The 27,450-nt window shown below is 36.1% G+C and overlaps 1 protein-coding gene across 1 annotated transcript in view; it reads right to left on the bottom strand.

Annotated features, from left to right (window-relative positions):
• Window positions 1–27,450, bottom strand: part of Got1 (Glutamate oxaloacetate transaminase 1) — an 88,481-nt gene that overhangs the window by 27,034 nt on the left and 33,997 nt on the right. The window contains exons 5-6 of the mRNA XM_090368716.1: window positions 20,995–21,099; window positions 10,089–10,239 (exon numbers count right to left, since the gene is read on the bottom strand). Of these exons, the coding sequence (XP_090224842.1) occupies window positions 10,089–10,239; window positions 20,995–21,099 (256 nt within the window). The remainder of the gene's footprint in view (window positions 1–10,088; window positions 10,240–20,994; window positions 21,100–27,450) is intronic.

Genomic DNA, 27,450 nt, shown 5'->3' with positions numbered 1-27,450 from the left:
CAGCAGCGTACTGTCATTAGTGTCCTTAGCAACCCTGCCACCCTTCGTATCGTCTGCAAACTTGGACATTAAGCTTGATTTAACATCATCAATATCATTTATAAATACAGAAAACAGTAATGGACCCAAAACTGAACCCTGAGGGACTCCACTAATAACATTAGTCCATGAAGAGCAGTGTCCATTGATTACCACTCGCTGTCTTGTCCCACTCAACCATTCCATTATCCATAGCAGCAATTTGCCTCCAATGCTACACTGCTCCAATTTGTGCAGCAGTCTTCCATGTGCAACAGTATCAAAGGCCTTTCTAAGATCCAAATATATAATATCAAAGTTATTCTTTGCATCCAGTTGCTTTGTGACCACATCATAGTATCCAATCAAATTGGTGAGACAAGACTTCCCCTTAACAAACCCATGCTGTGTCCGAGCTATAACTGAAGTCTTGTCTAGATGATCCTGCAATGCTTCTTTAACCAGTGCCTCCATTAATTTCCCTGGAACAGAAGTTAAACTAACAGGTCTGTAATTACCTGTGCCTCCCTTTGATCCTCCTTTGAGGATTGGGGTCACATTTGCAGATCTCCAGTCCATGAGTACCTCCCCTGAGTCCAGGGAAGCTCTCATAATTATGGCTAAGGGTTTGCTTACTTCCTTTTCCACCTCCTTTAATATAACTGGATAGATTCCATCCACCCCAGGTGCCTTTCTTATGTTTATCTTTGACAATTTCTCCCCCACTTTACTCTCAGTTATTACAAGATTATCTAGCTTACTGCCAGAGTTGAATACACCTCTGGCATTCCCCTCCTTGAATAACTCCTCATGTGTGAATGTAGATGCAAAATATTAATTTATTTTGTTAGCTACCTGGGCAGGATCATCAACAGTTGAACCATCGATATCAAGTGGACTAATCTGATTCATGCCCTTCCTTCTAGAGTTTATATTAGTAAAGAACCCTTTGCTATTTTTCTTTGCATCCTTTGCCAAATATTTCTCGTAATCTGCCTTTGCCTGCCTAACCTCCTTTGTGACTTGGTTACAGACCAGCTTATATCTATCATAGGTGTCTGTGTCACCTGTTATTTTATATGTATCCCATGCATTTTTCTTCTCATGTCACATGTCTAATTAGTTCATCTGACATCCATTTAGGCCTAAATCTTGAACAATATTTCGTAGTTGGTATAAAAAGCCCAGTAGCTTCCAAGCTACTAGACTTTTCACACCAACTTTTGAATGCTTCCCATTTTGAATTTGCTGTTGGTAACATCTTCAGTTGGTCCCACCGTATAGAATTTAAATACTGTCTCAGACCACTGTAGTCACCTTTACGAAAGCAAAAACCCTTCCCTTTATCCTTAATGGTAGTTACCTCTTTGAGTAAATCCCACTTCAGCACACTGTGATCACTGCCACATAGTGGTTTCTTTATCTGCAGATTCTTAATGCATGAAGAATAACAACTGATAATCAGATCAAGAGCATTACTCCCTCTAGTTGCCTCCTAGTGGCGTACATGCTTTAGAAAACATTCATCCAATAAATCCACAAAAGCCTTGCTAGTGTGTGAGTGACCAACCCACAAATTCCAGTCAATCTCTGGGAAATTAAAATTCCCCATTATAAGACACTCTGATTTACTGGCCCACTCTATTTCTCTGCACAATTGCTCATTATACTCATCAGATTCATTAGGCTCATAACACACACCTACTCTCATTTTTCCTTTCGCAGTGCTTATGTCACACCAAACAGACTCAATATTGCATTATCCACCAACATCAACTGAATGCACTTCCTTAGATTTTATGTGTTTTTTAACTAACAGCATAACCCCTCCTCCCTTCCTGTCCTGTCTATCATTTCTGTACACATTGTACTCCCTAAATTCCAATTCTGCACTGCTTATGTCTGTGTGACACTGCATCTCTGGTATCCCAACAATATCTGACTTTGATGCCTTGACTAGCACCTCAAGCTCATTGAATTTATTAACTATACTCCTAGCATTGGCGTACATGTAAATATACATGCACCTGTTTCTACTCTTAGTTACCCTAACACAGCCCATGTATTTACTTGTTCCACTATGACTCCTAGCAGTCCTGGAAATCCCCATTGCCTTGCTTTCCAGGCTACTACTCAATTGCATTTCTATAGAAGCAGTGCAAGAATCACTTTCACCTCTGCCAGCGGCTACTGTTAATCTATTAGTCTGTGTATCCCCCCCCAAGCCAGCAGTTTTCCGACCCACCTAACACTGCCTCAATAGCATCAGCAAATATTCCTGCACCCTTTCTATTTAAGTGTATCCCATCCCTGTAGAAGCAGTCTCTCCTGTTAACAAGCACAGAGCAGGCTGAGAAAAATTCTATCCCCCTTGAGCCTTGCACAATCTCTCCAGGGCTAAATTGATTGACAAGGCTCTCATCATACTCTCCCTCCTATCGTGTCTGGGCAGAATTGCAGACACTTTCAAATTCAACCCTAACTCATGGCTTTTCTGCACTTGACCACTGGGCTATATCAAAAAATGAAATGCATTAAAAATATAAGTATTCATTATTTATATAATAATGATTAATCACTTTAAAGCTAAGCAGAGTTTTTCTATTATCTTCTTTCAGTAATGGTGAGGGAAGCAGCAAAGGATAATATTGCTGTTGGGAATGGGTATTAGGATATTATCTAAGAGTAAACATGGTATAAGTCATTGCTGTCAGAATGTTGGAAAAGGGGGAGGAAGGATTAAGCAGAAAAGAGTAAGAATTAGAATAACTGTCAGTAATTTTAACAATATTACATTAGTTCTGTTAAGAGTCCAAGCATCAGAAATAATATATGAATGCAGGAAATGCAAGGATTTTATGGTGGTAATACGAGCACATACACGAATATTTTCAGCGTGCTTTTTTTGCAATGTGTATATCTAAGTTTAAAACCTGCATACTTAATGTATTATTCTTACTTTTTTGGCACCTTCAATCTTTTTTTTTTTTTTTTTTTTTGCTTAGAAAGAATGCAATGTTTTTAAAAGATTTTGTTAAATTAAACTAAACTTATCTTGAGTATTACTGTATAAACATGGTAAATGTAGTATTAACCTAATAGTTACAATACTGTCACTAATGTAATTTACTGATGCCATGTTGAATGTACACACGCACACACATAAAAATCACTACTTACTCTAACCAGAAAGAAAAGAGGATGAATAACACTGAATAAAAAAAAAAAAAAAAAGAAGAAGAAAGCTTGCAAATGAAATTATGAATAACTAAACACTGAGCTATAATGAGCAGCATTTCTATCCTCAAAGGTTTGAGTTAAATGTGAAATAAAAAAAATGTCAGTGATATTATTCTTGCAGGGATGAAATCCTTTATTCCACACTCCACTTTAAAATCTCATCCTTTATCTAAACCTTGGTTTTTCAATAAATGTGCTAAAGCTGTTCATAATAAGAATGCTGCACATTGGAATTGGCTTGCATCCAAATATTCAGGATCATTTTCTGCCTACACCAAAACTCGCAACAATTGCAAAGCGGTTATTAATCAGTCTAAACTAGATTTTGAACAGGCTAAGAGTAGAAAAATTGCTTCTTGTACAAATGGTAGTCAAGTGTTCTGGTCACAACTTTTTATCATCTCTATTCCCACCTTTGTCAAAACCAGGCTGTTCCATTGCCACCTCACTAAGGATAAAGCTGACCTTCTAACATCCTACTTTTCTTTTAACTCTTCTATTGATGATCTTGGTAAACCACATCCTACCATTCCCATTTATGTTGAATGTAAAATGTTGGTTATTTGCATACTGAAGAAAACAATATAAATTTTGGTGTTATTCAATGTGTTTGAAAAACCAGCAAGAAATAACTGCTAAATGAATGTTTCTGCATGAAAAAAAGCTTGCAAACCAGATCTCTTTTTTAGAAAAAAGGAACATAATTGCTAAAAAAATAAGTAGGACAGAACATTATTCTGTAATTATTATTATATAAACATATGCATCTGAACAACTTTCCCCCAACTTTAATCAATTACATAATATCTTTTTTTATTTTAATTTATTTTCTTATCATTAAATTACTTAATCATTATACAACAATGGATAAAAAAGCTGTCATATTACAACCACCTTTCGACCTTGACAGGATTTGAATCTGGGCTTTTCACATTCAATTTGAGGAGGATTATGGTTATATGCACTGTACTACTGTGAGCATTCTCAATAAGCACAATCCTACCCACACTGAGTGGAAAAGGCCTAGATTCAAAATAACTTGCTGATTGAGAACTGATTATATATAATTATAAGAGGAAAGAAAGGGAATGAGAAGATATCAGAGGAGGGCAATTGACTCCAGATTAGAGGAGCTAGTAACTCCACTCTACCCTACTTTTTTTCAACAACAGCTAAACCAAACTAAACGGAACAACAGCTAAACCAAATAACAAACCACAACAACAATAAACTGCAACCATTTCTTCATGGACTGTTTTGAGTGTTTTGGGTTTCTGCAAGTTTACTCTTGCAGAAAGGGAAACTAAATCACCGATCTGTGTTCCAGTTTATCCATTATGACACTTCATTTAGCACTGCAAAGAAAAAAAAAATGAACTTTCAGATCAAAACCAAAATTTGTATGGCTGCTATACAGATTTCGAGGTAGCACACAAAAGAAAAAAAATTTCATCTTTCTATCACAACTTCTGGGTGAATACAAATTTTTTTTTGAACCCCTTCTGTATATATCAGGGCCCTGTAATGTTTGGAACCCAACCTGTTATGCAGGAAAGTGAACCACAGCTAGCTGTAAGCATATAGCTGTGTTTGTATATGTGGAGGGGGAATAGGAATGGAAGAATTTGTGACATTGCATTGATGTCATCTCAACATCAACTGTACCAATAAACCGAAATAATACCTGTTACTGTTTGCTGGTGGCTTCCGTAGCCGAGTGGTCAGGAGCGGGAGTGCAGTAGCACATGCTCTTTGAGTAGACCGGGGTTCAAGCCCCTGACTGCTGAATACGGTCGATCTGCCAACCCGCACTGGACCAGCATGGCAGATTATGGTCCATTTCCCTCAGCATGAATTATTGAGGAGGCTTCCATCCTGCAGTGGGGTGATAATGGCTGCACTTTACCTTTTTTTTTTTTTACCGTTTGCTGGTAACAAAAGCTATTCAGTATTTTGTACTTCTGATTACTGGCCAAGGTGGCAAATTCCACCCAAAAACTATCACAGCTACATTTTTTTCACATACTTCAGCATAAACTATCCAGAATAAACAGATTTTATTCTTCATTCATCAACAACTTCATCAAGCTGGCTCCCTGTTTCAATTTTGACTCCGATGTCTGGCATCACAACAAAGTATATAGAAAAACTATTTTAGATCCACTGACATCGAACTTAACTTTTACAGACTTTTTATCCCCAGTGTCAGTGAATTTTTTTCATTTTTATCTTATTTTACTCCTCCACAGTTAAACCACACTTACTTATTTCATATGTTATTATCATTTGATTTATGTAAACCCCTCCAACTTGGCTTTAACAGAGTACTGTTTCTACTTTTTTGGATGGAAATCCACTGCTTCTACTTTATCAGAGGGAGATATTTGGAAAGATTCAGAAAATAAAAGAAGAAATAAATAAAATAAAAATAGCATTTTTCACCAATGAAAAAAAAAATATTATAGCTAAGGTCACATTATCTTCCATTACCGATCAGTTTACTTTAAATACCAGGGCCAATTTCTTGTGCTAGTCTGTCAGTGATTATCAGAAAACTATTTCTATCTTTATTAGAGGAAGCGACATGGAATAACCAAAATTTATAGTTTAGAGTATACCCTATAGCCCATAGGATATATTCTATAGAGTGCCCGAAAAGTATGAAACCAATGGGATTTACACTACATATGTTTACTCTCACAATTACAATATGTGTTCAACGTGTTCACCCTGATTCTTCACGTATTTTTTCAGCCAGTGTACCATGTTTGTTTGGATTCTTCTCAGCATATTGGGATTTACAGCAGCACAAGCCTTGGTTGTTGTTGTTATTTGGTTTTTAGGAGCATTAGCAACTAAGGCCATATTTCTCCGAGGATATGCGGTGGTCATTCCCTGACCTTTCCGCATGCTCCGTATTTGGTGGTCATGAGCTCGAACCCCAGTCTAATCAAGAAGCATGTGCTATGCACTGCTGCTCCTGCCCACCTGGCTATGGAGGCGCCAACAATAAGCCTTGGTAATTCTCTCCCTAAGATAATGAAGATCTCGGATTTTTACAGCATACACCAGTACCTTCAGAAATCCCCAAAATGCAAAGTCCAGCGGGTTAAGGTCAGGTGGTCATGGTGCTCACTCCACTGGTCCTCTCCTCCCAATCCATCGATGAGGAAACATGTCATCAAGCCAATGATGCACTCCAATTGCATAATGTTTATTTTTACCATTGGTTCCAGACTTTTCAGACACCCTGTACATTCTCGTGCTGGCTTTCACCTGAGATTAGTTGAGGGGAAAAGCTAGCTATGGAATCAAAGCATCATCATCAAAAAAAAAAAGAAAACAAAACAAAATTATAACTGTTCCGTGAAAAACTTAACGATTGTCAAAAAAACATAGAGATATATAAAATTACTTTTGTTTGCCGTGACTTTTATAACCCATGGTTGATATTGCAGAACAAAGACTGAATTTGATATTTATTTATATGAAATTCATTAAATTTACTCATTTGTAATGCTAATGGCTAGCTAGGCCCACCAAAGTCTATTTAATATCTCAATTGGGATGCTTAGCAAATCATGCTATAAATATTCATGTACAAACTGATGTTTATATTTATGTAAACAATAATTTCTTCCTTTAAACATGTATAATTTATTTGATTTAGTGAATCTAATATTTTACTTTGCATTCTTAAGACTTTTATGATTCTGAGACAACAGTATATACTGATTATTGAGAAACAAACCTCCTTAGAACAATGTAACTTTGACTGAACAATGAAAAGGCTTGAGCATATTGTGAGGAGGAATAAAATTTTAAACCTAGGAGAAAGGTGATCTTTTATTATCCACTCCATACTCATTAATTAACAAGTTAATTAATGACAGTCTTATATTTTAAGTATTTTAGTTTAATTTCAAAAGGGAACTTAAATTTTTATTAAAGATAAAATAAGCTAAGAAGAAATTTTCTATTAATAAGGTCCCTTTTGTACTTAACATTTTGTCACATTTTAAGCATTTAAAAGATGCAATTAATATTGATTTGCATCCATTTACCAGTTTATTGTAGTATTATGTCGTTGGTTTTCTATAAAAAATGGAAGTGCATCAGTGCAGATTGCATAGTTTAGTAGCTGTACAAGAAAAATGCAGATCCTATATCATACACATAGTGACATAGATCCTGTAATACAAAGACAACCATAATAACACAGAATTATAAGACATGATAATTTTACTAAGTTTTAGGTAAAATTAAAAATTTCTATTAAGTAAAACCAACTATGCTTACAAGTTAGTGCAAATGCATCAGATCTGCTCGCAACTAACTACTAAATAGTTATAAGATTCGCATCATTATGTATATCTCATATTGTGAATACCTTCACAAAGAGTTGCCATGATATTGCACTACCTAAAATAAGTAACTCTTCACCATAGGAGAAGACTGTTGTTACTTATTCTCAGCAGATGCCACTACCCAGATAGCAACGTTTTGAAATATGGTATGGGATAAAGTTCTCTGTTATCCTCATACTATCCCTATTAGACTTAGAAAAGAGATAAAGACGTAGGAAGGTGATAGTAGGAGGGGTAGAGGAAGGAAATGCTGTAGAAGGAAGAAAGGGACAGTTGCTGCTTCGACTCACACTCAAAGCTCATATAATCCTCGAATAGGCAACACTTCCCCAGTAGAGAAGACTGTTGTTACCTATTCGACGAAACTCAGCTCCTTCAACTCACACACAAAGCTCATATATTCCTCGAATAGGCAACGCTTCCCCAGTAGAGAAGACTGCTGTTACCTATTCGAGGAAACTCAGTGTCCATCAGGCCCCACTGATAGCACCATTTCAGAGCTGATTGGCTCCTCTTCGGTGGGTGGGCAGGCACCCTGGTGTTGCAATGATGGCAAGGCAATTACGAAGTATAACTCCAAAATATGAGAGATGCCTCATGGTGTGTAGTAATTTGAATTACATGGCATTTTAGGGCAAAAACCTCAAGTTGCATAGTGAGTTAACATGCTTACAAGTTAGTGCAAATGCATCAGATCTGCTCGCAGCTAACTACTAAATAGTTATAAGATTGGCATCATTATGAATATTTCATATTGTAAATATCTTCACAATGAGTTGTCATGATACCGCACTACCTCAAATAAGTAACTCTTGACCACAGGAGAAGACTATTCTCCTATGGTGAAGCATGTTAACTCACTATGCAACTTGAGGCTTTTGCCCTAAAATGCGACGTAAAACCAACTATTACCTTTAAGTTAAGGAAATATAACCAGGTCAGTTAAATTGTATATCCAGATGTTTAACTTTAAACTCACACATTATGATTTTTGTTGCATTAGTGGCACAGTGCCATCTCACAGACCTCTAGTTTTTTTCAATTGATGCATGCAGGATTTTTAAAAAAAAAAGTTTCAATACAACAAGAATATATTTGCAACATATTATAACAACAATTAACTGCTATAGAAAATTATTAAATTATTAAAAATTTTGAAACTTTATTAGTTTTATCAAAACCTAAAAGATCAAATATCAGTGTGTAAAAAATAGAAATGGAAATAAGTGTAATAAGGAAAAATTATTTACAAAATAAAAAATTAATTACACATTGAATATATACTGAAAAGTCTTACATAAATAGCACAGTGCAGCCTGTCAGACAGCAAATAGAATTTAAAAATTAATTGCACAAAAACAAGTCAAATTTGTGTCAGCAGGTCACAAATTTGTAAGAATACTATTGAACAGATGGAAGAAAGGGACTGAATGCCAATTAGTAAAAAAAACTGTCACAAGTGGGAAATTTAAATGTTTTGCAGTTTGAGAAATTGCATTGCACTAGTTAAAGATTAAACCCCACTGGCTTATAGATGAGAAAGAGTTAATTTCTCTTTTATTTCTAGAATATTTATTTGGAATTAATATTAAGGTACAGGGATAAAGTATACTGCTTATCCACTTTATTAGGGCCAACGAGGACTTTTGCATTGGAGCATCTTTATGCAAATCTAGGCATAACGTCTCTTGAACACAGACAAATGCAGTTGTAAATCTAGAATGCTGGAATGGGGATATGCAGCATCTGACACAGATTGCGAATGCAGGCCACTGTCAAATGACACCACAGCTGACTAATGCCTGCAATGCAGAAACATCACAACCCATTAACACTCCAACCAGGCAATGCAGACTACAGCAGTTAGAGTGTAAAAATATGACAAATTATTTATAAGAATTAAAAATTGATACCATGTTTTCTTTCTCATTGACTTTAATAATGAACTTTTAAGCTGTTATGCTAAAGATCCTTTGAGAAAGCTGCCTTCTCAATGGACCTCTAGCAATTGATTTCAAAGCTGATTACTCTTAATCCTAATGTAGATTCTTTTAACCACTGATCTCTAATAATGCTTGAACCAGAAAATCATTCTTTTTGCCTACATTTGAATCCGGAAAAAAAAAAAAAAAAAAAAAAAATGTTAATTCCTTAGTTAAATTAGTACTAAATTTCAAGCAACCTGTTTTTGTCTAAAACTCACCTGAACTGCAATACTTGTAAGCCTGTTCAGTTGTTGCTCATATGCATTACAGTAAGGAACAGAGAAACCTATTTGAAAGTTTTAGAACATTTTCCAAATATTTCCAAGATTTAATTTAGTAGTCATTTAATATTTATATTTCTTAAATTTAATATGTTGCATTTTAACTGGATCAAATTTTTAAGTTTCAAAACAATGTAATTTTTAAGTTCTATTCAATAACTATGGATTATTTGCTCAGAAAAATAAAGTATACTTACTATATAATCCAAAATTTTTAGCAAAGGACTGGGCACAAAGCATTTCAAAACCACGAGATACAAAATATCGGACTGCCCAACTATCCCTCTCTAAATCACCTGTTGCAAAACCTTGGTAAGCACAATCAAAAAAGGGGAAGAGCTTCTTGTTCTAATAAAAAAAAATAAATAACACAAAGACAAACTATGTAATAAAGAGTAAAAGCAACAATTACTCCTTAATCAATACATTTTTAAGCAGTGATATTTTTTAAGCAGAAAATAATTTTTATTAGGCTGTTTTTTTATTTTATGCTCCTTAACTCTCCATTAAGTATACATAGTGGATGAGACACCCTAGCAATTTTCAAACATATGAAAAAAAAAAAAAATAATAAAAATAAGATTTCGCAATAAAAGCATCACTTTCAATATCTTAGACAGTTATGAGCAGAATTTTTAAATGCGCAACATTGAGATATGCCAAGAACTTATCTCAAACCGAGAGATACCTCATCTAGCCACTTAGTCTATTTTGAGTTGGTTATGTCTGCTAGAAACAAACTACACAAGAAACTATCACAAAACTTTCAGGAACAAAAAAAAAATCCACTATCTTTACAACATGTGAATTAACTTTAAGTTTACTGATTAATGGCAAGGTCTACAATGTTATACCTTGCCACTGTAGATCTTGTTGTGTAGTAAGCACTGTATTAATCATAAATCAGTTGCTATTCAATTTATGATTACAATACTTGGTTTTTATACTTATAGATTCTGTATGGGGAGGAAGGTAGACAGGAAAATTATACTGCATTAAATAAACAAATAGAAAAATGATTATAAGGCAGGAAAGATATATGAACAATAAAAGGTGAAAATAAATTACAAAACTAAAACAAATTAAAATTATGAATCACATCCAAACTTTTGCTCACTGCGTGAAGTGTATACAGGGTGTCTCAAAAATACATGGCATAACTTCAGGAATGAGTTCCTCATACGTAGATAATAAAAATATTTTATATTAACATAGTTCTGGAAATGCTTGATTCCCGAGTTATTAACCGGAATGTCTTATCTCCCGCAGGCGATTTCCTTCATCACAAAGTACTGACAGAATCTGGTGGTTTTCCATTCTGACCATCTAATCAAATCAGGAGCAAGTGGATATGCACTTTATGTACGATTTGGTGGATGGCAATGCTCTGGAGGCTCGTCATTTGTACCACGAAAGGTTCCCAGAATGAAGATGTCCAGACAGGAAAACGTTTGAAAGTATCCATCGCTGCCTTTGTGAACATGGGACCTTTAACACCTCGTGCTGCCGACAGAGGACAACCAAGATCTACGACTCCTGAAGTAGAGGGGTGGACCAACTGCCTGGCCTCCATGCTCATTGATTTAAACCCACTAGATTTCTTCTTGTGGGGTCATTTAAAGTCATTGATGTATTCGACTCCGGTAACTGATGTGATTTTTTTTTTTTTGATTTGGTAGTTGTTGGCGCATCGGCTTCTGTGGCCATATTGCACCTCCCAAGGTTTTTGCAGTACTTTGATCCAAGCCCGAGGTGGGAATCGAACCCGCGGCCTTTGGGTTGCCGGGCAGGTACTTTACCCACTCGGCTAGCCCGGTCGGCTAACTGATGTGGAAACTCTCCGCAATCGAACTGTGGCAGGTTGTAAGACAATGCGAAACATACCAGGAATTTGGCATTGTCTTCATGAGTCCATGAGACATTGATGTGAGGCCTGTATATTCAGGCAAAGGTGGACGTTTTGAACAATTACTATAAGGTGATGCGAACAGTTAAGTGACATAGACAGACCTTCAAAACTCGGAAACCAAGCATTTCCAGAACTATGTTGATATAAAATATTTTTATTGTCTGCATTCCTGAACTCATTCCTGAAGTTATGCCGCGTATTTTTGAGACACCCTGTATATGCACAAAAGTGATGTGGGCAATATACCCTTCACAGCAGCAACCAGGGGTGTCACACTGGTTTGTGTGGAATCGCCTTGGGGGACAGAGCCCACAATGACAATTCAGGTTCACCCCCCAGAGCCAAATATAAAATAAGTTTTACACATTATTTACAATACATCATACAGACATTATACATTATTATACATACATTATTAAACTGTCCATATTTAATGTGCAGTTTGCTTGGCTGAGGTTAGGCCATCACGGAACTGCCTCCGATATCTTTTATAAATTTGTAGAGGTTGTCATCAATTGCTGGGATTGTGGTGCACATTTGCCTAGGGAGAAAATAAAGGCTAGTCTGTTAGGGTGGGCTGTAAGTGTAGGAGCTGACCCCAGTCCAACTTGAGGGATTCTCTAGTCACACAGTTCCCAGATGTTTGGCTATAAGATCATTTCAGTAATCATTTTGGCAGTTAGGATGAGGTGTTTTTCCATTACCAGAAGTGGCAGTCAACCAAAGTTTAGTGAGGTAGCCATCGCAGTGGTTCTTTGCTGGGTATGACGATGTTTGTATCATTGCTGGGTATGACGATGTCTGCCGAACACTGGCCCCTTCCAATGAAGGGGCCAGTGTTCGGCAGAGTACACGTGAGTGATGTTGGTGGAGACTGAAGACGCCCAAATTTCTTAAGCATATAACATGACAGCATATAGAAGTGTATACACACCGATGAGTCACATCCAGATCCCTTGCGTGAGGTAGTTGTTGTTTGGTAGTCCAGTGCATTTGGCAGAAGTTCGTTATTAGCTTATCAATGTCAGGGTTGAAGCTCTGCTTATAATCAAACAACTCCCAAGTCTGTGTGCATATTGACCACAGAAATGAGAATACAGTCTAGAGAAGCATGGACTATAGTGGGTTAGTGCTTGAGCTGATTTGGCAGGGTTAATGAGTAGTTCAAATTGATAGAGATAGGATCCTAAGTCATGTAAATTTTCACCGATCTTTTATTGATGTTTAGGGTACGTTTGCCGGGGTTAATCTGAGTGTGTAGCTTAATATCATCGGCATGGCAGATTATGTCCTGTCCTGTCCTGTCCGTCCGTCCGTCCGTCTGTCTGTCTGTCTGTCTGTTGCACAAATGGAATAATAACTGCAGTAAATAATCCTCCAGAGAGGACTCTGCCTTGGGGAACTCCTGCAGTAATCTTTCTTGAGATTATATCTTGATCCATTGTAAGAAAAATAGTTCTGTCAGAAAGCAGAGTTGTGATAAACCACATGTCACCTTTTATGTGGAAGTAATTTTCTAGGAGGTGAACAAGTGAGGGGCTGATTGAGTCAAAGGCAGCTTCCAGGTCGACATACATGATGGAAAGCTTTGCTTTAGCTTCCAGTGCTCTGAGAATGGAGCTGGTTATGGATGTTAAATTGGTGACTGTGGGTCTTCCTGGAATGGCATAGTGAATTTGCGGGGGTTTGTGAGGATTGGTGATGGTTGAGAGCAATGTCTTCTTCATGAGTTTCAAGAGGTTGGAAGAGTGAGTGATTGGCCTGAACTGTTTAATTATGGCCACAGGCTGGCATTCAGGATGTGGCCTCACGGCATATCTGTTCCAGAAAGTAGTGCTGTGTTAAGACATAGTTAAAAATTGATAGTAATAGATCAATGATAAATGTGCTGAGGCATTTGATCATGAATTGTGGCACAAGGTCGGGGCCTGCAGTTGTGGTGGGCAGTAGTCCATTTATAGCAGTTATAAACTGCTTCACGGTGATGCGAATGACAGCAAGCACATCAGTTGGGACATTGTTGACAGGTAAGTTACCTGGATATGTTGAGGCCACAGTGTTTCTCAGAACCATGCAGTGTAATTTATCCACAATTCAAGGTCTAGTGTTTTAATAATTCCTATGTACTGAGAGTAATAAAATGATTTGCCTTTTTGCAGGGTTGCATTTAAATGTTTTTTTTTAATTTCAGACAATTTCTGGCAGCCGAACATTGCCTGGACTCTGGAGAAGGCAATCTGCTGATCTTGTACAGTGTCCGACTCTTTCCATCTCTTATGCAGATTTTGTTTTTCATGAAAGCTGTTGTTCAATGCAGGTGTCCACCAAGCTCTTGACCAGGGAGTGATGTAGACTGTTTTTGTTGCACCATAACTTGTGATAGTTCGAATCCAGGCCACAGTTAGCTCGAGATTGCAATTATTGAGAGCTTCCCAGGGAATCGAGGATGCAGCTTCGAGACATCATGGTGGATCAATGAATTTGGGTGCTGCTGTGATCTCTTTTATCTTTTTGGAATCTTTGATATTGAAGTTAGGTGTGGCTAAGTGCAGGAGTAGGGCAATGGGTTAATGATTGGATTGAAAGATTGTTAGCACTGTCTTTGAGGTCACATGGTGCTGAGGAGAATATCAAATCTAAGAGATTAGATGCTCTTGTGGAGCAGCAATTAAGTAGGCTGATACCTAGGAAAATTGAAATCTCCACAAATGATGTGCGCAGCAGAGGCATGGAGGTGATTTACCAACTAGTGGAGATTACATCTTCAATGATGTTATTGTTTGGGCTTGGTGGAATACATACTGTTATTATGTCTATCAGAGTGGTATTCAGCTTGAGGGAGACCATGACAACCTCAAATGCAAGGGAATGGAGTATTACAGAATGTACCAATGAGAAGAGGGTGGCATTGTAGAATACTGCAATCCCTCACACTCTGTGAGGTAACACTGGCAAGGGAGTCCTGTCCATTCCCAAGCCATGTTTCAGCAATACAGAGAATATTAAGGGATTTCAAGAGCAGAAGCTGTTCAACAGTGTCTAGTTTGTTACAAACACTTCATGCATTTTGAAAGACATGGTGGTAGCCTTAGTAACTGTAGTTTGTATGGGCAGCAAGTCTCTTTTTAAGGTCTGCATTATTGGTCTACTGTGCATTGTGGTGTGTACAGGGATATCCAACGCAGGTCCAGAGCCCTGGGGAATTGTCATCATATTCAGCTGCTGAAAGTTGGTTATTTGGTTTTTTTAGGAGCATTAGCAACTAAGGCCATATTGCTCTGGGGATATGCGGTGGTCATTCCCTGACATTTCCGCATCCTCCGTATTTGGTGGTGACGGGCTTGAACCCCGGTCTAATCAAGAAGCGTGTGCTACGCACTGCTGCTCCTTCCCACCTGGGCTGAAAGTTGGATTGATTGGTATGTGGGTAGTTATAGTAAGGATAGCAAGTTTGTTCTTGGTAGAGTTATTGATTTCTCATGTATTTGGTTGGATTTTTTTTTTGGTTAGTTATTTGGTTTTTAGGAGCATTAGCAACTAAGGCCATATTGCTCTGGGAATATGCAGTGGTCATTCCCTGACCTTTCCGCATCCTCCGTATTTGGTGGTGACGGGCTCGAACCCCGGTCTAATCAAGAAGCGTGTGCTACGCACTGCTGCTCCTTCCCACCTGGCTATGGAGGCGCCTATTTGGTTGGATTGGAAGCTTTAATTGACATTGAGGTTGATGATGCTGTTGGTAGTTTATTGCAGTTCATGGGTTCTTATCCAGGAAGGGTTTGATAAGGGTTCCAGGCCAAAGCCTGAGATTCAGCACGAAGCATATCTTCTCTGAGTGGCAGGTGAGGATGAAAGAGGAGTAGGTTGGGTACCTGGTTCTTCTTTGCCTCACATCAATATTTATTTCATGTACCTGTGCAAACATGGCCTTAATGCTGCCTGGTTTAATAGTTGCTTCCAGTTGAGATACAAAGATTTGTCCATGAGTCTGGACCACTATTGTATGAATAAGAACGAATCCAATTATTGGAAAATTGTGTGGTAACTGTATCAACCTTGATGTGGTAGACCATGCACTGAAGAAAGTAGAGAATTAAAAAGCCCTAGGTGAAGATGAAGTTACTGTAGAGTTGTTAAAATTAGGAGAAAGAGACATGACACAGAAACTGGCAAGACCCTTGACAAAATACATTAGAAAAGGCATGATGCCCAAGGAGTGGAATAATAAAATCATAATTTTGCTGTATAAGAAAGGAGATAAATTGAAAATTATAGACCAATTAGCGTGTTGTCCCACATCTACAAGTTGCTCACAAGGGTCATTACTAACAGATTAGAAAAAATACTTGATGAGAATCAACCAAATGAGCAAGATAGCTTTAGGAGAGGATTCTCAACTAGGGATTACCTTCATGTAATATCACAGCTAATGGAGAAAGCAAATGAATAAAAAACACCATTATGTCTGGTATTTCTGGATTATGAAAAGGCATTTCACCCCAAACAGCACAAGGCAATGTTTCATGCACTGGAAAGACAAGGCACAAACATTCCATACATTAGGATTTTGAAGAAAATATATGAGAACACTATCTCCTTTATCAGACTAGACAAAGACAGTAGCAAATTTAAAACTGAGACGAGTTCAACAAGGAAACAATATCTCCTAAGTTGAATAAAACTTGAAGAAGCTTTCAGAAGATTCGACTGGTCGCAGAAAGGAGTCCAATTTGAATGGAGAGTACCTAAACCATTTACGATTTGCAGATGACATTGTGATTAAAAGCCATGACCCCCAAAGAATTAGAGTAAAATCTTAATCCATTATGCAGATTTAGTAAGGAGATGGCTAAAACAAAAGTAATGATAAACAAGTATGCCACAGGAAGGGATATAATCATTAAAGGAGCAGAAATTGAAAAGTAGATTCATATACTTATCTTGGACAAGTCATAAGCTGTAATAATGATAAATGGCTGGAAGTCAAGAGAAGAATAAATTTTGGATGGATAGCATTCAGGGAAATAGTCACATACTGAGGAACAATATCCCAATTTGTCTGAAACATAAAATAATGAACCAATGTATACTACCCACCATGACTTATGGAAGTGAAACTTGGGCAATCACTAAAAGAATAGAAGAGAAGCTGAAAACTACACAGTAAATAATGGAACGAATTATATTAGGAATCAGGCTGTTGGATAAGAAGAAACACTTCTTATCCAACAGCCTGATCTTAGCCTACTAAAATCTAGTTTGATTCCCATCTGTACAGGGCACACTTACCTTTGCTTACATGGATTAGGCAGCAAATTCATGTAAAGAACATTCTTATCAAAACTAAAGAAGTGAAATTAACTTGGGCAGGACACATAGCTCGAAGACATGATGACAGATGGACTAAGAAAATAACAGAATGGTACCCAAAAAGGGCTAAAAGAAAACCTGGAAGACAACGAAGATGGACAGATGAAATTCAAGAGTTTGTGGGCAGCAAATGGATGGCCATTGCTCAAAACAGAAGGAACTAGAAAGTTGTGGGAGAAGTCTTCATCCTGCAGTGAACTGAAAATGGCTGATGATGAATGATGGTGATGTATAAAGTATATGCATATAATAAAAGTAAATTTACACAGGTACTCCTCAAAGGGCTATTGAAAATGGCCAACGATCATCTTTTTGTTTTTTTTTTTTATTTTGTTCACCTTGCCCACTAAAATCTAGTTTCTGATTCCCCATCTGTACAGGGCACACTTACCTTTGTTTGCATATGTTTGACAATATCACCTTTCTCACTACCGACACCAAGAAAGCACATCAGCACATGGAGTGAAAAAGCAAAATAGTTTCCCCTCCTTGATTAAATACTGAGAGAAAACTGTTCAATAATTTCTTGAAAACTATACTGATTTTTTTGCAGTATTCTACTTAAGGAAGTTCTTCAAAAATAAATGTAATAAATGTTTTCACTAAGAGTAGTATATAAATCTGTATAAACTAAACAGAAAACAGTGATGAAGTTATAACCAATAACTGAAATAATTAAAATATATATATATATTTTTTTTCCAGACATAGCCAAGTTGTTAATGCAAGAGTGCAGTCATATATGTGCATTTTAGTTGACCAGGTTTGAGCCCACCTGACTGCCAAACATGGTAAATGACAATTCCTGTCAAATAACTAGTTTTATACTCCATTGATCCATTTAATTGTGCCAAAGTATAAACATAACTTCTTCTTGATGGTATCAGTCGAAAAAAAAAAAAAAAAACCTTACTCCCATCATCTGTCCATCCTCTCTAATAAGTTGCCTAATTGTTCCTTAAATTTAATCAAACTATCCACTTCTACAACAACAGATGGAAATTTGCTCCAACGCTCACTTTCTGGCTGAAAGTAAATTTTCACACATTTATCCTCTAACTATCCCTTTCAATTGAATATCCCCTTATATGTATTGTCTGAGAAAGGATGTCATCAAAATTTACCATTCATCAACATTTATCAACATTTAAACACTTTCATCAGTTCTCCTTACAGAGGCATAGCTTCCAGACTCTAAGTCACAGAACTAACATCTTTCCTAGTAAGAGTATTCCTTTGTGCCCCTAACTAATCTTGTTGCTCTTCAAGAAATCTTTTTCAACAGTTCCACGTCCTTCCAAAAATGAGGTTTCGAGATATGTATGCAGTACTCAAGGTGCAGTATAACCACTGCCTTATATAATAGCATAATTATTACCTTGTTCCTGCTGGCAAAATCCCTATAAATCATTGACAGAACTTCATGAGCTGTCATAGCAGCTTGTCTGCACTGCTCAGAGAACCTCATGTCACACTGTACAATTATTCCCAGGTCTTTTTTTTACCTCCACTACTTTGAGAGTAATAGCCTAATTAGTATGTTATTGTGGGATTACTGCAACCAAAATGCAAAACCTTGCATTTATCAATGTTAAACCTCACTATCTCTCAGACCTGCTTAATTTCTCTAATTAGCCAAAAAAAAATAAATAAAATAAATAAAATATAAAACTTTCCCATTTCACCCATCCGTTCACTCCAAGTGTTTGTTTAGTTCTCTGCCATAACCACTCTATCAACCTTTGTACCATCAGCAAACTCAGACATTAAATCTGACATGCTTTCATCAATGTTGAAAACAATAAGGGACCCAGCACTGAACTCTGATTAAAGATACTGCTGTTCAAGGCTCTGAATTAGGAGTAAAATTATTTTGTGTTCATCTGCAGTTAAACAGAATGCTCCCCCAGCTCTCAGGAATAAATATATGAACTTTCATATTTATTTCCATATTATATTTTTGAAAAGATAATTAGTATTTAATCGCACAAATGAAATTTCAATATTTCTCCTCCTGATTTCTTTGCAAATCAAGAGAAAACTGTCTGTGAGTAAGAACCAAAAAAAGTGAGTTTCCTGCTTAAATTGGAAGAGTTGGTAGGTCTGTAACTGGTTCTTTAGTGAACAGCAAGGCTGAAAGTTGTTCTAGCCAAACATGTCCGAGTCCCAAAAACAAACATATTGATGCATTATTTTCTGGCTTGCTTCTCTCCAATAACTGTTCTATGGGTATATCTGTGTCCTGTTCATCGCATTCTGAATTATTATAGAGGCAGAAAAAGAAAACTTACAAGTGTCGCTAATGTGGCTTCAGTCAGAGCGAGGCTTATCACGTAAGGTGCATTATGGCCTTGCTGCCCTTGCACCGTAAAGCCTACAAATAAACAACAGCTTATCATGTACTAAGCAATATACAACCAGCTCATCTTTCACCTTTACTGTTTGTATTGGATATTTCTTCCTCTAATGCAAGCAGTGAAAATGGAGGAGGAAGATGACAGTACTTTAACCACTCATGACATCTGCAGGATTAAAAAAAGTATCTATGGATTTATATTTCTAATTGAGAAATATATATTACTCTTTTTCAGATGATGCACATAAGGAGACATAAATTTAAATAAAAGAAAAGATGGCTGCAGGATAGCTATGCAAATATTTGCTTTCAAAAAGCCACAGAGTAACTGATTATTGGAGCAAACTTCTATCTGATATTGTTGAAGTGGATAGTTTGAATAAATTTAAGGAAGGATTAGAGAAATTATTAGAGGGGATAGGCAGATGGTGTGGGTGGTAGTTTTTTTTGGGCTGATGCTGTATAAGTGAATAATGCAAGCTTCCTTGCATTATTCACCACTTCTAATATTAATAAAAGTTTAATCATTTGGAACATTATCACAGCAAATAATATCAATTGCCATCTTTTATTTTTTTCCATTACATCAAAATAAATTTGAATAATTGATTCCAGCAAGTTTTCAGATTCTAATAACATTTCTCTAGACATTCTAAAAATAGTAAAAAAAAAAAATTTCTATTTTCTGAAATTAGTCAAGGTCACAAGAGTTTATCATTGTAGCTGTACACATCACAAATTACCAAAGAATAGATTTTTCATCAACCACAGTTCACAATGGGTGATGCAATTTTCATAATAATGAACAGACTCAAACCAGTTACCTCTTTACTTGCAGCAATGATAACCAACTACAGCCAGTCCAAATAAATTCAAATTTTCTGAAATTTCATGTTATCTTTTTTTATACTCTTGTTCCACTACTGTTTTTTTTTTTTTTTTTTAATGGACATTTAACATCTGTTTTGCAATAGGGAGAAAAACACTGCCTCTGTTTTCCCTTGGACTGGCTGGGTATAAAAAAAAAAGGTAAAGTGCAGCCATTATCAACCCACTGCAGGATGGAAGCCTCCTCAACAATTCATGCTGAGGGAAATGGACCATAATCCGCCATGCTGGTCCAGTGCGGGTTGGCAGATCGACCGTATTCAGGGGCTTGAACCCCGGTCTACTCAAAGAGTGTGTGCTATTGCACTCCCGCTCCTGACCACTCGGCTAGGGAGGCCTTTATACAGCCAACTATAATTATATCAATATTATACCACCAGTGTTATAGCCCAAATAATGTATATTCTTAAAATAAATGCTTATATAAATCATACCATATATATACAGAAAAAGCTAGAGAAGCTTCAGTCATGGGCAATCTGATGAAAGACAGATAGTTATATAATAAAATTATAAATTTTTATCTACGTTATACAAACATATACACATATAAGTTTTTTAATATTTCACTGGTGCTTACTTCCATAACATCTGCTATCTGTTTCCACTGGTCTTGTGTAGGATCTATGCCAGTTGGATTATGTGCACAAGCATGGAGTATAATCACAGAATCTTCTGGAGCATTCTGGAAAAAGGAAAAAAACAAGACAAAATGAAAAGGCATCTGGGGATGAGACAGAGCCCATAACCATTGCAGCTGTTTTTGAATATTTCTAACTAGTGTTTATTTTAATGATGAATAATATGATAAGGACTAAAATAAAATTTCATTTGTGCATTGTTAGTAGTTATCTTTTTTAAAAAGACAATTTTCAAACCTAAGTCAATTTTTCATTGACACTCTCAAAATGCTATAGCAGAGCCAGGATTGAACATTTCTTTCATTGCAACTCTCATTGAATTTTTTTACCTACAGTTAGTACATGTATGTATGTTTTCTATCTAGGCTAGGAGGACCAGATTAAAAAACAAAAAAACAGGACATTCATGATGGGTTGACATGATTCGATTGTCATACTAGTTAAAATGATTCTCTTGTACTCTTTTCATGCCAACTAGCCATAACTGTTTAGCTTGATTAAAATTAATATAGGTTATTTACATATTTATTACTGTCTTAGTCTCACATTAACATTGTCAAATTACACAAATCTTTATTGAGCAGATTAATATACACTATTAGTATTTTTGTCATATTTTTAGATGACTGGATTTCTTCCAAAAGGTTTGGCTGCTCCTTTATGAAATTGTAAAAGTCCATACAAAAAATGTCTTTAAAATGTGTTTTTGTTATTAGTATTGCCTGTACAGTTTCAACGGACAACTGGTTCCTTTCATCAGTCCAAAATGTGTTCGTTAAAGAAAACAACCTCTCTAATGATGCATTTGTGCCCAGTATTCCTAACATAAAACTCAATGTGTATTATGTTCTCAAATCTAATATCTTCATTTTTCATTGTCTGAATTGTCTCAGTCCACCTGTCCTTAGTCGTTACACCACACCACATTTCTTCCAATGATCAATCTTAGATTCACATATATTCTTCACATGATTCACTTCATTGAATAGTTAGTCTTCATCTATTACTTTTAGTATATTGGTGTCAATTTTGGACACACTGTTGAACAACACACCAAGATGGAGGGATATTTAACAAAACCCATTTAAAGTCACACAGCTCTGCAAAAGGCTTGGCCCAGTTTTCCACATATTCTAGGAAAGTATCATAGAAAGTAGTGACAGTTTCAGCAAACTCAACATCTCTGATGACACCATCCTCTATCAGTTGGTTTTTGAGGTCCTGGACAGCAGATGTAAAAAAGAAAAAAAAAAAAAAAAAAAAAAAGTTGCTCCTTTCTATTGAGCATTTGTTCTGTCAGAAAAATCAGTTCTTGTGTCACTTCACTGCCACAAATGTCCCCTCGTTCAATCTTTTTGATAGTGTTATTTACACATTTTAAGTTGACTGTGAATGAACTTAAACCAGAGAAGGGACTGTGGATTATTAAAAAAATCCCTCAAGAGTTTGGGGCATTTATCTTGTGATAGAAAATATGACTTGAGACCATCAAACATTGATTATTCTTTACACTGCAGGTAGCAAGGAAAGCCATCTCATTTTCACACTTCCTAAAAGTTGCTTGTATTCCACTTCAACAAAATTGCAGAAGGATTTCGGTGCCTCATCTCTAATAGTGAAAACATGAAAATGTCGAAACACTTTGTTAATAATTGATTCCGCATCAACTGACAACATATCAGCACTTGTTTGCAAAGGGATTAGGCTGTGCTGCATGATATGTGCAGCACAGCCTACTCCTAAGATGTTCATTTTCAGGTTCTTGCATAACTTATGAAAGACATTATTCTTGCCTTTTCTCGTAATGCCTCGGAAATTGGTGTTGCAGTTGTCACCACAAAATGCTATTATCTTGCTGGTTAACTTATATTTCTTCAATAAGGACAGAATGTGATCCATTAATATCTCGGACGTTTCTCCTAGGAGATGTTGGATTTCCAACAATTTCACTTGTATTCCTTTCGTAGGTACAAAGCTGGGATCAACTTCAGGCTTGAGTGATTTGATGAATCTACCATAACAGATACATATTTTGCATCACGTAAGTCACTCATCACTTCACGAAATACAAATGGAACCAGTACATTCACAACTATACTTTCATATTTTGTTCTTGCACATGTAAAACTTTTTGAGAATAAGTTTCATATGATGGTAGATGTGCAAGCCACTGATCCAAAGTTTTCGTTCACCATTTTTATAGGTTTTTATAGGTTAGTTTATGGCTTGCACTTTTGCTGCAACTGCTTCTTTATTCTTCTTTTTAGCAGTGTGCTATGTAATATCTGAATGACCACCATATTCAATAGCAAATTCGGCTGTACAAACAGTGCATAAAACTTTATCGTTAACATTATGACTTTTGGTTAGGAAAGGGAATTGTTTCAACGTGTCCGTGAAACTACACTTTCGTATGGGCATCTCATGACCTTTTGTCAACAAACTGAATTTATAATTAATTACTAGACCCTTCAAATAATGTTTTACATCACCACCAACATATCAATACTGTAAAAAACACCAGAGAAAATACCAGAATTCATTTGCATATGTCTATCGCATTGGCCATGCTACAAACAAAAGTTGACTGCCATATGCATTATTATAATGCCACCTGGGGAAACTATGTGAAAGCCATCTGAATCATATCTTACTGGATTATAGTGCCATCTACTGGAAATAGAGTAAGCCTCTTTACTAATTTGCAAAAAATTGCATAGTTAGGTCAGAGTTTATGAAAAAGAGGAAAAATAAGAAAAATGGGAAAAAATTTTTTTTAAAAAAAAGGGGGCATTTGGTGTCCCGTTTACATTTTCTCGGGACAATGAGATCAGGGGCTGAAAGGGGGGACAATCCTGTTAAAAACGGGAAGTCTAATCACCCTAGTCTAGGCAGTACCTATGGATTTCCTTACAATCCATCAATGCGCATCTGAGATGTACCATTTCTGTAGAGAAAAAGAGAATGGCTACTACCTGCCAGCTGGGTAAAATAATAACAGGGTTTTTTTTTTCTACACAACTTCCATTATTTGCATCATTGGCTTTCAAATAATTGCAGGAGTAATGAAGTTTTGCATTTCTGGAACTAACCAAAAACTGTGTTATTACTTTTATTATTATTATATATATATATATATATATATATATATATTTTTTTTTTTTTTTTTTATCATGATTTTCTAAACCACTAATAGCAAGTAGAAATATTGTACTGTTACAAAAACAGATATCAATAGTGAAGGTGCACAAGATTTCTGTGATATCCACATAACATTGGCCATGTTCTATATAACTCTAATAAACACTGTTATATAAAAATTGGCTGAGAAATATGCACGGATGTGAAACACTCTTATATGCACAACAAAGGTTTTAAGCATTTCAATTGAGCTGTAAACATAATTATTGCATATAATTACACAGAATTCAGAATTATACATTTCAATAATAATTATTATTCAATAATCATTTATAATTCAGTGATAATAATTAAATAATCATAATTACATTTTGACCCATAGATGTTATGGAGTGTGTTATCTCTACTGTGAATCACTTCTCAAGTTGAGATTTTCCTTTCCAAGTGGAATGCACTGGTTCTAATAAACAATGTATTCCAAAGGAAAACTTAAGGCAATTAAGTGTTGATTTAATAACAGAATACTATATTACTAATAACTAGATTGGCTCACAGTGATTAAGAAATATTAGATTCCCAAAACAAGGCAAGTACAGGTAGTTCCTGACTTTACGAGTTAATTCATTTCTAGCGTGCGCTCGTAAAGCAAAAACGCTTAAAGCAGGAATTTATTTCCCATAGATGTAACGCATAATGTTAAAAACAAGGATTACGTTCTCAAAATGAAAGTTGACCAAAGTAATTTGACTAGAGGTAACAGTAATTTATAATTTCAGGAAAGGAAATTATGATGGATTGAGATGCTACACGGCCTCTATTAACTGGGTAAATATCTCACAGAGAGAAAATACAATTGAATTATGGTATACCTTAAAAACGTTAATCACAGAAGCCTTGAATGCTTATATACCATTAAAAAAAAACTCCACAAGGAGGATTCCAAGTTGGATGATTAAGGAAGTTGCCATATTATTTGAGCAGAAAAAGACAGCATGGAAAAGTTACAGAGCAATAAAAAGCACTGAAGCCTATAACAGCTACAAATTGATCTGTAATAGTGCCACAGAAAAGGTTAGGCTGGCAAAGGCAGATTATGAGAAATTGCTGGCAAAGAAAGCTAAGGGGGGATAAGTAATTCTTCACATATATAAAAGCATAGAAGAGGAGAACAAACCAGATCAGACCCTTATGTAATGGACATGGGACAACAAAACTGGTACCCCAGCTGAAGTTACAGATGAACTCAACAGTTATTTTGCATTGATATTTGCAAATGAAAAACCCTTTACGTCAATGAGAAATTATGGGAGTGAAGTTGAAAAAAAAATGTAATTAATGATGTTGAAATTTCACATTTATTTAATGAAAAACTTGAGCCTACAGGCCAGTAAGGCTCCTGGGCAGGGCTGTAGTGGAGGGTATATGCTGTATAACCTCTGGATTTAAGGTGAATAGTGTATACCTTCTGGCTTTTGAAAGATTGAAATATGGCATATATGGGTATACACCGTATACCCTATGGAATTTGATTAATATGCACAGTATACTCTCTGCTTTTCATAATATTCATAGAGTATACCTTCTGCTAATTTTATGACAACAGCACTGCTGCTGGGGTTGATGGCATATACCCTATAATCTTAAGGGAGGCAGCAAGTTATTTATTATTTATTTGTTTGTTATTTGGTTTTTAGGAGCATTAGCAACTAAGGCCATATTGCTCCGGGATATGCGGTGGTCATTCCCTGACGTTTTCGCATCCTCCGTATTTAGTGGTGACGGGCTCGAACCCCGGTCTAATCAAGAAGCGTGTGCTACGCACTGCTGCTCCTTCCCACCTGGCTACGGAGGCGCCCAGGCAGCAAGTGAGTGCATTGAACCATTGAGGCTAATTATGAGAGCATCATTGGAGTTAGGAGTGATTGTGTTGGATTGGAAAAGTGCCAATGTGTCTCCAATATATAAGGGCGGTTCTAAGAGTGAAGTAAGAAATTACCGGCCGGTTAGTCTAACTTCAGCAGTATGGAAAATCAAACTTCAGCAGTATGGAGACAATGATCAAAGGTGGAATTCAGGATCATTTAAATAGAAATGGAATTCTGAAGGATACTCAGCATGATTTTGTAAAGGGAAAATTATGTTTAACTAATCTGGTTAGCTATTTTGACAGGGTCACTCAAGAGCAATTATGTTATTTTATTTTATTATTTAAATATTATTATTATTATTATTTTTTTTTTTGGTTGGTGCAGCATAAGTCATAGGCTTCTTTGCATCATGTGGCCATTGCTAATACTAATATTATAATATAATGTTAAGTAAAGGTCAACAAAACAACAGCTTAAGCAAAAACAATGATTTATTTATCCAAAGAAATGAAAACATAGCCTTTAAAATCAAGCAAATTATAATAATAAATAAATTATTTATGTCATACAAATGTTAAAGAATGTTTATTCTTCATCATTGACTAAATGCACACTTACTGATGGTTCGTCACTTGATGGTTCATCATTCATTGTTGGTTCGACACTTGTTGGTTTGTTGGAAGCACAAGGAGTTGTCTTCTTCAGAAATGCTTCAAGAGTTGTTTATTTCCAAGACAGTCTTTTCTTTTCTTTATAAATTTCACGATAGCATACATAAGCATTTTTTAAATCTGTAGCAACTTTTCTAGTGTGCTCAAAATTTGAATCTTGTGACTCAAAAATCTCAATTGCTTTTTCTGTGTTGAAAAGCTTCATCAATCCTCTTGAGAGTGAGAGAATGAACAGGAGTTTCAGCTGTTAAACCTTCTTCTTCCTCAGCTTCTTTACATTTTGCCATTTCAATGAGGTCTTCATTTGTGAACTCTCCATTGTGTATTTGATGCAGATCAGTGACATCAGTTGTAGAAATCTCAAGCTGCATTTGGTTAGCAACATTTACGATCACTTGTTTCATTTTGTATGATCTCTGTTGGTTAATGAAATCCTTCAAAGTTATCAATAAAGTGATAACAGAGTTTATTCTAAACACACTTCATGTTCTTCTCTGTAATTTTGTCCTGTGCTTGTTTTGTTATTCTGATTGCATCTAAAATATGGAATTCTTTCAAATATTCTTTAAGAGTTGGGCCTCCCTCCTTATCACTGCCTGAACAGACAAATGCACACGAAGTAGTACCGTATTATATAGCTACACGCATGGTTTGAAATGCTGTATTTATGAATGTTTGGCATTTATTTATTGAAATTAATGTTCATATTTTCAAT

Source organism: Mastigoproctus giganteus, chromosome 2, assembly GCF_048544385.1.
Source record: "Mastigoproctus giganteus isolate SK-2022 chromosome 2, ASM4854438v1, whole genome shotgun sequence".
NCBI lineage: Eukaryota > Metazoa > Arthropoda > Arachnida > Uropygi > Thelyphonidae > Mastigoproctus > Mastigoproctus giganteus.
The sequence above is the reverse complement of the archived record's forward strand: the minus strand, read 5'-3'. Positions and strand labels throughout refer to the sequence as shown.